The sequence below is a fragment of the Protomyctophum parallelum genome (assembly GCF_964188405.1).
Source record: "Protomyctophum parallelum genome assembly, chromosome: 2".
Taxonomy (NCBI): Eukaryota; Metazoa; Chordata; class Actinopteri; order Myctophiformes; family Myctophidae; genus Protomyctophum; species Protomyctophum parallelum.
In genome coordinates this window covers 2,081,309-2,096,447 of record NC_139699.1, presented here as the reverse complement: position 1 = coordinate 2,096,447, position 15,139 = coordinate 2,081,309, and the positions used below count along the sequence as shown (strand labels likewise).

General features: G+C 45.8%; 1 protein-coding gene across 3 annotated transcripts in view; it reads right to left on the bottom strand.

The window, feature by feature from the left end:
* Nucleotides 1-954: 954 nt before the first annotated feature.
* The window catches only part of cyld (cylindromatosis (turban tumor syndrome)), a 56,560-nt gene continuing 42,375 nt past the window's right edge, over nucleotides 955-15,139 (bottom strand). For all 3 annotated transcript variants that reach the window (XM_083792684.1, XM_083792686.1, XM_083792685.1), the window contains 7 exons: nucleotides 14,286-14,377; nucleotides 13,702-13,768; nucleotides 9,516-9,648; nucleotides 9,041-9,149; nucleotides 7,913-8,031; nucleotides 6,349-6,565; nucleotides 955-3,802 (listed from right to left, as the gene is read on the bottom strand). In XM_083792684.1, coding sequence (XP_083648810.1) covers nucleotides 3,618-3,802; nucleotides 6,349-6,565; nucleotides 7,913-8,031; nucleotides 9,041-9,149; nucleotides 9,516-9,648; nucleotides 13,702-13,768; nucleotides 14,286-14,377 — 922 coding nt within the window. In that variant the 3' untranslated portion in view covers nucleotides 955-3,617. The remainder of the gene's footprint in view (nucleotides 3,803-6,348; nucleotides 6,566-7,912; nucleotides 8,032-9,040; nucleotides 9,150-9,515; nucleotides 9,649-13,701; nucleotides 13,769-14,285; nucleotides 14,378-15,139) is intronic.

Sequence of the window (15,139 nt, the reverse complement as noted above, 5' to 3'; positions counted from 1 at the left end):
ACCTGACAATACGAAATGCACATTTTATGTTATACAACGACTGTACCATACATGTAGGCGCTTTGTCTGTAACATAACATTGATGCTGTTCCAGTCAAATAAATTAGTTAAGACATGTCATCGCAAAACCAAATTTAAATTTTAAGAGGGGCTATATCGGATTTAATTATAATCAATTTACATTTAAGAAGATGTAAGAGATTTGTTGAATACACAAATAAACAGATTGTTCAAGAACTTCAGAACTTGAGGTGAGTAAATGGACTATGGGAGCCAACCCAGGGCAGAGCCAGGAGGGGCAAGGAGGACACCACCTACGTAGATGCACTGCGGTGGGACAGCTACGTAGATGCACTGCGGTGGGACAGCTTAGCTAACAAGAAGGACACCACCTACGTAGATGCACTGCGGTGGGACAGCTACGTAGATGCACTGCGGTGGGACAGCTACGTAGATGCACTGCGGTGGGACAGCTTAGCTAACAAGAAGGACACCACCTACGTAGATGCACTGCGGTGGGACAGCTACGTAGATGCACTGCGGTGGGACAGCTTAGCTAACAAGAAGGACACCACCTACGTAGATGCACTGCGGTGGGACAGCTACGTAGATGCACTGCGGTGGGACAGCTTAGCTAACAAGAAGGACACCACCTACGTAGATGCACTGCGGTGGGACAGCTTAGCTAACAAGAAGGACACCACCTACGTAGATGCACTGCGGTGGGACAGCTTAGCTAACAAGGAGGACACCACCTACGTAGACGCACTGCGGTGGGACAGCTTAGGTAACAAAACTGTAGAGCTCAAGAACCTGACGTTAGATATGAGTGTGTGGAGGGCAGAAATCCAGGAGTCCCCGAGTTGGTGTTGGCTAGACCACACTGTCGCATCGCATCAAGTGGGGAACATGGAACCTGGGGGACATCGTCTACTTCATCCACAACACAATTAGTACCTTTGAAAAAAAAGTTTTTTTTTTATTTAGTTAACATTGACAGAAACATCACCAACATTGACTTCCTTCCGTTTACATACAGCATTGTCTACACTGTACAGACAACAAAAGTCATTGTCTAGACTGTACAGACAACAAAAGTCAAACGATCCGTATGCGTTCCACAAGACTCACATGGTGTCCTCCTGTGGACAATTGTCCTCGTCAGTTAAAAGCTTCTACATATCAGCAGTGCAGATACAGGTCGTTCCTCCCCTCTTCAGGTGATTACAAGGGATGCTGGGACTTGTAGTTTATCCAGGACTTCACTTGAAAAAATATTTTTATGACATACATTGTGTTCATGACCAATATATATATATATATATATATATATATATATATATATATATATATATATATGTATATAGCTGTCGGGTGGAGACCTCCAAAACTGTTACTTTTCAGGATTTCAATTCAAAAGCATCAAATGTACCAGATCTACAAGCTCGAAACGAGTCTCTTTATGCCACACTTTGAGCTTGTAGATCTGCTACTTTTAATGCTTTTTGTGAAAAGCTGTAGTATGATGAAGAGGGGCATTAATATATAAAAAACAAAAAAAGGTCAAAATATGTAGATAAGAGGTTTCTGCCCGACAGGAACCAACTATATATTTACTGTACACATACAGTATGCATACATAACTTTGCCTGTGTTTTTTTAAATGGTCATGGTGGAGCCTAGGAGAAAGTACCCAGCCCTGCTTCCTCCTCACCTCCTGTCTTTAACACTACAACACAGTATGTTCAGTAGTTTCAATGGGACAGCGTCAACTAACAACAACTCACTAATACAGTGAGACCTGATTTGTGTACTTGGTTGGTTTGCGTGCGGGTGTCGCGCACCAAAAATGGCAGATATACAACTCTCGTCGTTTCACTAGTATTACGCCGTGTTGGAGCTTGTAGATCTGTTCATTTCGGCGAGTAACACTCGCGTGCAATTAAATGTAACTCAATCTGTTTTAGAAGTATCAGACGCTTGTAATGTATCGCCTGTATCACCCCCTTCTTATGTCATTAAAAAGGGAATTACATGTTTGTATGTGTGTATATATATATATATATATATATAATATAATATATATCATATCATATATATCATATCATATATGAGGATTAGATTATAATAAATAGTACTGGATCAAATAAATTCACTTAAGTTATCCGATGCACGGCTGGAAACTGGACACACTTGAATGAAAGAAGGCAGCAAGAACAAACCACTTTGACGAGGATTCTCCCTCTCAACCAATAGTTATTCAGAACTCCTGAGGGGGTCGGAGTTAAGCCTTCAGTAAACATAAAACACAATTTTAGTTCTAGTTCCTTCTCGACACGGCAAGTAAAAAAAAGAAAAGAAAAAAAGACCAGGATATCATGGTCTTCACATCAAACTGTTAACTGAATTATTATTCAGGAACGACAGAAAATTACTACTTTTTTTTTGTTTGTTTTGTCCCCAGTACTGGACCTCATTAACCACGCGAACGACTCAGACAATGTATAAATGCAATAAACATACATTGTAAGGACATCTAGGCGACGTTATGTTGGGCGCTGGATGGATGTACATGTTTTGTACACGTGAAAGCGCTTCACAAGGACTAGAATACTGTGGTCTTTGATGTGTGGGAGTCATACAGGTTAAAGTGTGACTATACTGTCCATGACGATGATGCTCTGTCGGACACAGCGGAGGCTTCTAGCGGCTGAGGAGATCATTTCACACAAGCTTGTAGAGAGAGAACAGCACGTTGGTCTGTGGATGAGGGCTTTTGTGCGCGCGCCGCAAAAAAACGCTAATCTCCCACTTGATTAATTAAAGCAGAACTCACCAGCCACCGTTCCTTCCTTAAAATGAGCTGCTATCTTCTAGACTGTGACTTGTTTTGTTACAAGCGAGTTGGAGACCACTCCCCAACCCCCCCCCCCCCCTTGGAAGGGGAGGGAATCTTCCAGCAGGCCCGTTATGTCCTCAACTCATTGACTCATCATTAGCACTGCTAACCAGCGCTCCGCTGAGGCACAAGGAAGCTACAGATAGATGCATGATGAAGACACAAACACTTCAAATAACGCACAGTGCAAAAATAGGTTTCTTCACCCCCCCCCCCCCCCCCCCATCCTCTCCTCAACAACAACCCATACCCTTACCGCACCCTCCTCGTTAACCTCCGTGGAAAGACGGCAGACACAGCCGCGGGGCTAGAGGCGTTGAGGAGGAGAGGTGGGCAGACAGGAAGTTAGCGGTATAGTTAGGGAGACTCCTCCACCCCTCCTTGATGTCTGTCTGTCTCGTCAGTAAGGCCCCTTTTCCACCAAAATAACTTTGGTTCTAGAACTGGTTCCGTTCTAGATTCTTGGAACCTTGGATGCTTTCACGGGACCGGCAGCCATTTTGTTGGTTCCAGTTCCGAAACCAACTTGTAGGGTTCTGAACCAATTCATTTTCAGTGGAAACACTTTGAACTGGTTCAATATTAGGCGGGGAAAAAAATAACTGAACTGGTTCAATCCCGGTGGAATAGGGTCAGTTTAATTTTTTGGGGTGAGGTGGTGAGGAGGGTCTCTCTCTCTCTCTCCTGCCCCTCCCTCTCTGGATGATGTGTGTGTTGTCTACTTGTAGAGGCTCATGGTGGGGCTCTGGTACATGCACATGTAGGCGTCACAGAGCAGCCGGCGCGCCTGGCCCTGGATGCTCTTGGGGTCCAGGAGGTGCAGCTCCTCCGGGCTCATCTTCAGGTAGGCGCCCGCTTCCGGGCACGGCGACACCTGGGGGATGTTGAAGCCGTTCTGCCCTCCTGCGTGCGTGGAGGGAGGGAACCACACACACTGTGTTTACACACTAAGGTTGGGCGATATGCCAATTTTTTTCAATCGCCCATCGTCTGACTAAGAATCGGCGATTGACGATGTATTCGTGTCATAAAAGTAAAGTGAGAACAGCTCACTGCAGGTCGCAAAAAAGCCAGATCTACAAGCTCTCAAAGCGCCGCGTCCTGCCTGTTTTTGCAGCTCTGTTCGCTACGCGTTGAGAGCTTGTAGATCCGTCTGTTTTTGCAGCACAACTGCGCAGCCAGGGTAACAAAATAAGAAATAAGTTTAGATGAAGTGAAGTTGGAACGGACAAGCAGCTGCAAGCTAAGCTAACATCACAACCACTGGCTGGTGACAGTGTTATTTGTCGCAGGCAGCAACATGTAGCCTGCCTGCCCTAGTAACTTCTCTTGGAGAAGTCTTGCCTCCCCGCACCGGCGTCGGAGGCTCAGAGGGGCGCCCACATGCTGCTGCTGATAAACAGGCTCTCAAAGCGCCGCGTCCTGCCTGTTTCTGCAGCACCGTTCGCTACGCGTTGAGAGCTTGTAGATCTGTCTATTTTTGCAGCGCTGGTGTCGGGGTTCATTCACGTTAAAAAAATATAACTTGGATTACAGGCGGAGATGAGGTTCAGTGGGTTGAATCACTAGCTACACGCTAAGCTAAGCGCTAAGCTAGCTTAGTTTAGCGTGTAGCTACTGATTCAACCCACTGAACTAACACTACCAGCCTGTTTTTTATTCCCCCCCCCCCCCCCCCCGACTTCATTCTGTTGTGACTGTATATTATTAAACTGCATGGGTCTGGACTCGGGAGCGTAAACAACATGTAGGCTACAGTACAGTAACAGTAGCCTTCCTCGGCTCGGTCCCTCGGCTCACACTGTGAGTCAGTGTCACTGAGAGTGGGACTCAGTGGGACCATAGCATTATAACGGGAGGAGGGGATTTCCACCCGGCCGCTGTTTCCTGGCCCAAATTGATTCACATGTTGCTCACACTTTACAGGTTAAAAATCGCCTAATAAAAATATTCGGCGATTGGATTCGTATATTCGCGATTGACGATGTATTCGTATCGTCACCCAACCCTATTACACAAACACACACTTAGCTTTGAATCACTTTAACCATTGTTCTAAACTTTAGCTGTTGAAAAATAGCAGATATCCAAATCCAACACTTGACTGTCATGGAAGTGAAGCGGAAGTGAAAACCCTGTCTCTGTCCGCCTCCATGTTATCAGATTTAGAAAATAATACATTTATCTCAGGTTCTTTTCCCAGATTGTATCTTTGGTCAAAACAAGCTATATTCAACAGCCTATAACTAAAGAACCGATGATTGCGTTTAAAAAATGAATTGTCCGTGTGAAAACATTTGGTCGACAAAACAATAGCGTTGGCTCATTTATTTATGTATTCTAAATTCTTATCCCACGATTTTGCAACCTATTTTTTCACCCAGTGTCAATTATCTAATGTTAATCCTGGACGCTACACTTCCTCCGCCAACCTGGGGGGGGCAGCGGACTGACCTCATGCTTCCTTCTATGCGTGAGTAGTCCAAGCTGCTTCTTTTCACCTGACAGGGGAGAGTCTTCCCGGCCGGACGTAGCGCGTGGAAGGAACACGTTATTCCGAACACGTTAATCCTTTCCCCTCCATCAGGCGACCCAGCTGGGCAGGGGGAGGTAGTTTAGAGACTAGAATTACTGCATGTTTTTTGTGAGGGGACACTGGGAGAACATGCAAACTCCACACAGAAAGGCCCTTTCGCCAACCCCACCTCGGGGTTGGCCTTTCGCTGGTGTTGTTTTGTCCTCGATGTTGTAAGATGATATGAGCGCCCCTCACTTCACACAGGTGCGATTTTTCATTTTTATACACTAGATGGCGCTCTTCGCTAACCCATGATTGATCGTTGAAACCAGGAACCAGGAAATCACGTGGTCATATAAACACAGCTCCCTTCCACTCCCACGTTAGTGATATTTCTAAAACACCTCTATCTGCGTTCATGTATCGTTCCACTTCCGCACCAAAAATAGCAGATGTATATATTGCACTGTGTCGGTGCAATATATGTAAATGTCAAGTCTTATTGAGTTGGAACAAAGTGCGTCGGTGTTGAGAAATCAAGATTCAATCTGCCCGGCATTCATCACCTTAAATGACCATGACATCGATTGCAGTGGTCTACCCCCACCCCCCTTTCCTAAAGTAATCATATTAACCACTTTATACATTATAAGTTGGGTATTCAAAAATAGCAGTTCTACAAGCTCACTTGGACATTGGGCTATTTTTGAACTTTTTTTTTTTTTTTTTTTACATAGGCTACATCTTCTCTTCTAGGAGTCCCTGGCACAAAACCTTTTCCCCTCTCACGGACCACTGATCTAGGCCAGGGGGGCACCCTCACGCACACACAACACACAACACACACAACACACACACACACACACACACACACACACACACACACACACACACACACACACACACACACACAACACACACACACACATACCGTCGCGGTCGGCCATACTGTCAAAGAAGAGCCAGGCAGAGTCGGCCTGGCCGTACTTGACGAAGGCCACGTAGTGGCTGGTCTGGATGCAGAGCACGGCGAACAGCTCCATCCTCTGGCGGGGGAAGCTGCCCGTGCGGCCCAGGCCCTCCAGCAGCTCCTTGGGCACCGACAGCTTACCGTGTCGATGGGCCTTCCTCTTCGGGTGGAGGTGGACCTGGAGTGGAGACGCACACACCGCTGTGTTACTATAGACTGGTGAGGACAGGACAGCAAGTTTACCAATTACATTTAACCCTTCTGACCTGAGATCAGATTCATACGAGGTTTCCACTGGACACACACTGGGTCTGATGAACCCATTCTGACCTGAGATCAGATTCTAAAAATGTCAGTCGTTCTTCGATTTTTTTCAAAAATAGCAGACCTACAAGCTCGTATCACGCCACTCGGTGGCGCGATATGAGCTTGTAGATCTGCTATTTTTCAATAGCTAAAGCATAACATAATGCCAACACCAAAATGGGTGCCCGGTCAGAATGGGTTAAATGACACACTGACACATACTCGTGCTCACAAGACGCGTGCTTGTATACATCGGCTGTTTTCTGTGTATGACACCGGCACGCAACTACGTCTAAATCAGACAACGGTCCTCTCCACAACTACGTCTAAATCAGACAACGGTCCTCTCCAACTACGTCTAAATCAGACAACGGTCCTCTCCATTTCTACACGCAACTACGTCTAAATCAGACAACGGTCCTCTCCATTTCTACACGCAACTACGTCTAAATCAGACAACGGTCCTCTCCACAACTACGTCTAAATCAGACAACGGTCCTCTCCATTTCTACTTCTATTATACTTAATCCATTCTGACCGGGCACCCATTTTGGTGTCGGCATCACGTTATGCTTTAGCTATTGAAAAATAGCAGATCTACAATCTCATATCGCGCCACCGAGTGGCGCGATACGAGCTTGTAGGTCTGCTATTTTTGAAAAATCGAAGACACTTTTAGAATCTGATCTCAGGTCAGAATGGGTTAATAATGAAACTGTCAGGATGTAATAGACATTTTTAGAATCTGATCTCAGGTCAGAATGGGTTAATCCTCTTTGTTCCTGGTGGAACATAAGGCTGCTTCTATAACTCTATACGAGTGGGTACATTTGGCCCTCACGGGTACAGCACACACATGCACGCGCAATAAACACTGTCATCTGAGTCATTTCATTCCAGTTCTCCTCACACCGTAAATATGTAAACGTGTTGAAAACCTTTATTATTATTATAACTATGAACCAACTATGAAGCAACGATATTGCAAATTATATACACATTCAATATGCACGTTGCATAACACTCGCACAACAAATAAATCATACAAGAAGAATGAATTTACTATTTCCATTCCCCTTGATGTAACTTGCCATAACACAGATGTACTGTATTCATTCCTTGGCAAAAGGCTCCACCTAGTGGCCACTGACGGTGCATGCAGTGTATCTCTTGCTTCATTCGTCATGCAGCCAGTGGTTGAAGCGTGTCTTCTTCATACCTGTGTATTGCACTTGTCACAGAACTGTTTGATCTTTCCAGCGGTGATGTCTCCGTCCTCATAACACTCCCGGCACTCGTACAGAGCCAGGCCTCCACAGATTCGACATTCTCTTGGAGCTGCAGCACAAAACAGGGCAGTTCAGTTTGTGTATAGCCTAGTAAGCCTACTGTTTCAGTCCAACAGCGACAATGGGCTCTATGCACACACGCCGTTTTGGAAAGAACTTGGGCCCCTTCCCTACTTCCTTCACAGGTGTTACCGATGATTGTTTGACCCATTCTGGTCAAACAGAGTCAGGGTGGCTCACTGGAAACTCTCTGCTGAGGCCAGTGGGTCTCAAAGTGTCCTTGAGTGGGTTCCATTTACTGTGTACCCTCTCAGAGCTTACAGTTATGTCAGAGCTCTCTCTCTCTCTCTCCCTCTCTCCCTCTCTCCCTCTCTCCCTCTCTCCCTCTCTCCCTCTCTCTCTCTCTCTCTCTCTCTCTCTCTCTCTACTTAATTTATATATTTTGTCCCACAATTTTGTAACCCATTTTTCACCCCTGTGTCAATCATCCTGTGATGTGATCCTGGGCTCTACACACCCTCCGCCAACCTGGGGAGAGCAACGGACTTAACTCATGCTTCCTTCATGCCTGAGTGTCCAAGTTGCTCCTTTACACCTGACAGGGGGGAGTTTCCCTGGTTGGACGTAGCGTGTGGAAGGAGCACGTTATTCCAACCAGTTCCTTTCCCCTCCATCAGGCGTCCCGGCTGGCCAGGGGGAGGCAGTTCAGAGACCAGGATTAATGCATGTTTTTGTGAGGGTACCTACCCTAGGGGACACGGGGAGAACATGCAAACTCCACACAGAAAGGCCCTTTCGCCAACCCCGCCTTCGGGTATGGGCACTGATGACGTGGAGGAGGAAACACGCCGCCAGCACCCACAGCGCCCCGAGCGGGAATCGAACCCAGGACCTTCTAGCTGTGAGGCGACAGCACTACCAACTGTGCCACCGTGCCCCTTCTCTCTCTCTCTAAACAAATGAGTCTATGACCACCACAATGGAGACAATGGATTAGTGAATAAACAAACAAACAAACATAAATAAAGAAATAAATAAAAAAGAAGAAAAGAACTCACTGTCTTCAAGTAGGTCTGTGATGTCTAACTCCAGAGACGGAAAGATTTTGTTAAACATTTTGAAGTCCTTGCCAAAGCGGGGCATCTGGATGATAAGGCAGGAGGGAGCCTGGACAACAGAAAAAGGCAGAGAACGTGGAGTCAGGCATGGAGGGTGTTTTATAGTGACTGATAAACATGATAGATCAGTAAAGTACAAACGTCAGGGCCGTTACCATGGATAGAAATAAGGAGACCGAAGCCCTCATCGAAATATGGTCAGACGAGCACATTAATCAATTGAAACACCGTGCGTAAACATGGAGGGCTGTCACAGTGTGTGGGGGTCTGAGTGGAGACTCTCTTCATCTTGCGTCCGTGTTATATGTGTGTATGTGTATATATGAATGCACTAGAGCAGAGGTGCATTGCGTCCGTGTTATATGTATGTATGTGTATATATGAATGCACTAGAGCAGAGGTGCATAAACTTCACCTCTGCAAACTTGAGGTCACTGTTGATGAAGGACCACTCTAGAAGCTGCTGGCTGGTGGGAACTCCCACTTTGTCCTTCTTGTCCATGAAGATCTGGTAGAAGTAACAGTCCTGGACCTTCTGCCCCGCCGACCTGCAGCACAGCAAAGACACGGACATGTCTTTATACTAAACCCAATGCAATGACCTTCTGCCCCGCCGACCTGCAGCACAGCAAAGACACGGACATGTCTTTATACTAAACCCAATGCAATGACCTTCTGCCCCGCCGACCTGCAGCACAGCAAAGACACGGACATGTCTTTATACTAAACCCAATGCAATGACCTTCTGCCCCGCCGACCTGCAGCACAGCAAAGACACGGACATGTCTTTATACTAAACCCAATGCAATGACCTTCTGCCCCGCCGACCTGCAGCACAGCAAAGACACGGACATGTCTTTATACTAAACCCAATGCAATGACCTTCTGCCCCGCCGACCTGCAGCACAGCAAAGACACGGACATGTCTTTATACTAAACCCAATGCAATGACCTTCTGCCCCGCCGACCTGCAGCACGCCAAAGACACGGACATGTCTTTATACTAAACCCAATGCATCTGTGTCACAATCACTTTGTGCCGTGCTATGAGCTTGTAGATCGGCTATTCTAGAAACATCGTGAAAATATGAGCAACATTTTTAACTGCGATCAGGCACTTTTTATTTTTTTATTAATACAATACAATACAAAACATTTGTACACAACTAATCTGTATGTTGGAGAATGTTTTGTTAATACGTGTAAGTAAGATGCGTAAACGCGGGAAGCGAACGCAGCTGTTGTGGCAGTCTGAAACACACACACACACACACACACACACACACACACACACACACACACACACACACACACAGACCTTTTATATATTTATATTTATTTTATATATTTTTAAGTTTATGTTATTTGTTAAGTTCTTATTCTGGGTGCCTGCCATGCAATGGCAGAATCACAGGTTGAAATCCGCAAAACACATCGTCGTAATAATCGTAATCAAGACACGAAACTTTGTCGTCTATGGCCGGCCGCACGGTTTACCAAAGCCCCACAATATATACATCGAAACGTGCGGCTCGGCCGGGAATGGTGTTCTTGTGCTTTTCTTTCCGTTTCAGGTTACCGTGCCGAAGTAATTCGCAATAAAAGACGCGAAAAATGCCCCATTCAAAGTCAATGGGGAAACGCGGGTAAAAACAGAAAACGACACGTTACATTGGAGCCACATTACTCTGGGATACTGTTACGTAGAAACACGATTTAAACCTCAAACAGCACACGAGGCCGTCGACTTTGTTGTGGTTCAGACGGAATTCGAATACGTTGCACGGTTTGCCCGCTATCGCAGTTCAAAGTGTGTGTGGTCTGAGCAAAAATCTCGACTCAGTGTCACACGCCCAGAGAGAGACCGGCTCAGAGTGAGAAGCCACTGTGAAGACTGTAGCGAAATTCTCCGAACAAATCGTCCTCACGGCCAAAATATTAACTTTACACGCATGGGTTTCGGTAATTTTGTAGCCACACTCGTCCTCTTTCACCCAATGTCTAGGGTTGCCACCTTTGAGATCTTGAAATAAGGAACACTTATACGACCACGCGGCGAAGCAGCGCTGTTATCGGGTTATCAACTAACTGGCCTTGGAACGCCTCGGGATCCCCCAGGAGGACGTTACTAATGTTGCTCTGGAGAGGGAAGTCTGGGGCTCTCTGGTGGAGCTGTTTCCCCTGTGACCCGACTACGGATAAGCGGTTGAAGCTGGATGGATCAGGGACGGATTAACCCCCATGAGGGCTCCTGAGCCGGTAATGTGTTAGGGGCCCCATAGCGGGCGTGCGTGCACATCTTTTGTGTTTTTTATGTTTTTATCATATTTTTTACCTAAATTTAACACAATCAATGGGCAATTTAAGGGCCTCAGACCCAGTACCACGCGGTCCAGTTTCCTCAAAGGGCCCCCTAACAGCCAAGGGCCCCTGGGCCCCGGCCACACTGGCCCAATAGCTAATTTGGCCCTGGGATGGATGATTTCACATACCATATTAGCCTTTGGGGTCACTTGGTGGTCACTGTGGTCAAAGAAAGGGGTATACAGTAACTGCCCTGTATTTATTAACTGTTATGAAGTAGCCTATTCTGTTTATAACAACATAAGAGTTCTGATTCTGAATCTGAGTTATTTAAATGGGCACAACACAATATTTAATTCAATTGATTAATTTATATTAAATACATATATTTTTTTTTATTGTAATATTTATTAGACTTCATTAATAAACAATCAACCATAATAGACTACTGAAATAGTTTGGCTATTATTCCCACATCAGCAGCCATTGGCTATTGCATGGGCAGGACAATAGACCAAATCGATCTCAGGGGCAGAACTGTGACACTTGTTGTCGGGTGTTCTGTGATCATGCTGTTGATCCCTGAAGCATGCTGTTTGCTATCAAACAGTTCCCCATGCGCCACAGAAAACATACGCCGACATACTTTGCAATTTGCTTTATATTAATCTCCCGTGACGCTGTCAAGCTAGGGATTTGCCTCTTCCCTGCACTCACGTCTATATTTTTAAGGCGCTTTCCTTTTTGAGACGCTGGAGAATCTGCTGTTGTAGAACTTCTAGTACTAGACATTTTAAACAGCGCGGTGCGGACGGCCGGCGAGACACGCACTGGATTCGGCACGTCGCCACAGCGCAACAGCAGAGCACACAAGCAGATCAGCAGCCACGGGGAGGTTTTTGTTTATGCTCGTGGGAGGTCCTGCGTGACCCCCGCGCCAGAACAATTGTGCTGTCTTTAATATTTCCTGTTTTATTTTGTTCATTATTGTAATTCAGCGATGATGTTGTGTGACACAGGGGGCATTTAGGAAAATATGGAACAAACCGCGTTCCGTATTGATTCAATACGGGACGCATCATTTAATGCTCAAATAAAGGACGAATCCGTATTTTACGGAACGGGTGGCAACCCTACCAATGTCACAACCACAGCCCAGATACATACGGTACATGAACTACAGCCCTGAAAGCGACAGGTGTACCATCATAATGTGTCATGTTGTCATGATATTATGTTAGCATTAGCATGTTAGCATTAGCATGTTAGCATTAACATGTTAGCATTAGCATGTTAGCATGAAAATGTTAGCATGCTAGCATGTTAGCATGTTAGTATTAGCATGTTAGCATGTTAGCATTAGAATGTTGGTGGTAACGTAATGCGCAATAAACCCCATTATACCCCATTGAAAGTCAATGGGGAGACCTGGCTCACATGTAACCAAATGCTCCCTTCTGAGAGGCTAAATGTCATCAAATGGTGGTCCGTGGCTCAAATGCTGCACAGACTTGGCGAGCTTCAGGCACCCAGAAAAAAATCTTGAAAATTTGTTTCTAGTTTTTCTTTATTTTTTATATATACGTTTTCTACTGTGTGTGTGTGTGTGTGTGTGTGTGTGCCTGCGTGCACTGCACGCATGCGTGGGTGTGATTGTTTTTTGTGTGTGATATAGCTGCGCCCTCTGGTGGCGGGCGGGTGGTGTTACAACGTAACACCACAACGTTACAATGTAACACCACCACTTGAAACACTGTGTGTGTGTGTGTGTGTGCCTGCGTGCACTGCACGCATGCGTGGGTGTGTGCGTTTTTTGTGTGTGATATAGCTGCGCCCTCTGGTGGCGGGCGGGTGGTGTTACAACGTAACACCACAACGTTACAATGTAACACCACCACTTGAAACACTGTGTGTGTGTGTGTGTGTGCCTGCGTGCACTGCACGCATGCGTGGGTGTGTGCGTTTTTTGTGTGTGATATAGCTGCGCCCTCTGGTGGCGGGCGGTGAACACCACCACTTGAAACACTCACTCTAAATGCTCACTAGTCACTGGTGTTCGCAAAAATGCTCACTGGCGTTCACAAATATAACTAGCACAACTGCAGTGATCAGAGATACATTTGATGAAGAACAGTGTGTTCAGTAATATTTGTTCGGTAACACATTGTCCCATCCTGAGCAAGCAATTATTACAGAAGGACAGACTGTTTACATTATGGCATTAGGCACAAAAGTATTTCTGCGCGCGTACACACCGCTACTGACCATTAGCATCACTGACTGACTGGGTAACTGACCTTAGTTTGAGCAACGGGTCCACTCTCAGTATGTGGTGGAAGAGAATGTTGAGGAACTCCTCTGGGTCTAGAAGTGAAATGATGAATGGGTGAGATCTTTTGCAACAGCTACGGTACCATCAGTTTGGTTTATAGGTGTATACTGCTGGATGCCAGTGAGGTACTACTGTACTGTATAGCTCCAATGATACTAATGAAGGCTCTGTTCCATTCTGGTCAAACAAAGTCAAGTCATGTTGGCTCACTGGAAAGATCGGTTACACCAGGGGTCTCAAAGTGGGGTCCAGGGACCCACATGGTTCCCTGAAGGGGTCCCAAATGGCCCCTTAAGGTTAAGACATAATTCCTGTAATTTGCATCACAGCGAAATGTTGCGCAATAACAGTGTCAGACATATGTGATTTTTTTGTGCATGGAGAGATGTGTGCTAACGGAGTGGTTTGGTAGGAGGAGGCAAACAGCCATGTGCTTGTGGACCCCCTTTCCATTAGGGTAGAAGGATATATAAAATACTTTGTTATTCCTTGTATTGAAAAGCTTCAACACTAGCGACTTTGACACATCATGACTCACATCCTACCTACCTTTCTCTTCAGAGGTGAAGCCAGATGCAGCCTCTACCTTCTCCAGAATCCTCCTCAGCTTCATCACTTTAGTAGCACACACATACCCATGACTGGAAGACAAGCAGAACATAAAAGGACAATGCTCACGTTAGATCACCCAGCCAATGACCAAAGGTACCATAGTTACAACATCAGCCAATCCCTGATTGGCCGAGTGACGCTACCAAAAATACACAATCCCTGATTGGCCGAGCGACGCCACCGACATACGCAGCCTAAAACAGTACTTGCGCGCTCTGCTCGCGCAAGTAATAACTGGGTGGGGAAAGCATTTCCAACTTGCATTGGCCCAACGGGCACTGCTCTAGTTGAAATAACAGGTTAACCCTATGCCCAGCTTTCCGGGTTTGTGTGAACACACGTTGGCTTGTGATTGGCTCATCACCCCATAGCCATGATTTGATTGGCTGAGCAAAGCACATGACATGACAAAAGTGAGGGCAGAAAAGTGACGCAGATTGTGATTGGCCAGAATTAGATGATGCTCAGGTTCAGGTTTATTTGTCATGTGTATAGATACAGAGTATAAATACAATGAAAATTATTTCGCTCAGAGCACTCTCTGTCTTACATACACAGGACATAAACAAACATATATAGTGCAAGAAAAAGACAAAAAACAGGAAAAGAAAAGTGCAAGTGAAGTGACAAAACAGTGCAATACAGTTCAAGGTCAGCTGTTCAGCAGCCTGACTGCCTGGGGGTAGAAACCGTTACTGAGACGGGTGGTACGAGATTTGATGCTCTGGTAGCGTTTTTTGGAAGGGAGTAGTTTGAACAGGGTATTTGCGGGGTGGCTGGTGTCTTCCATG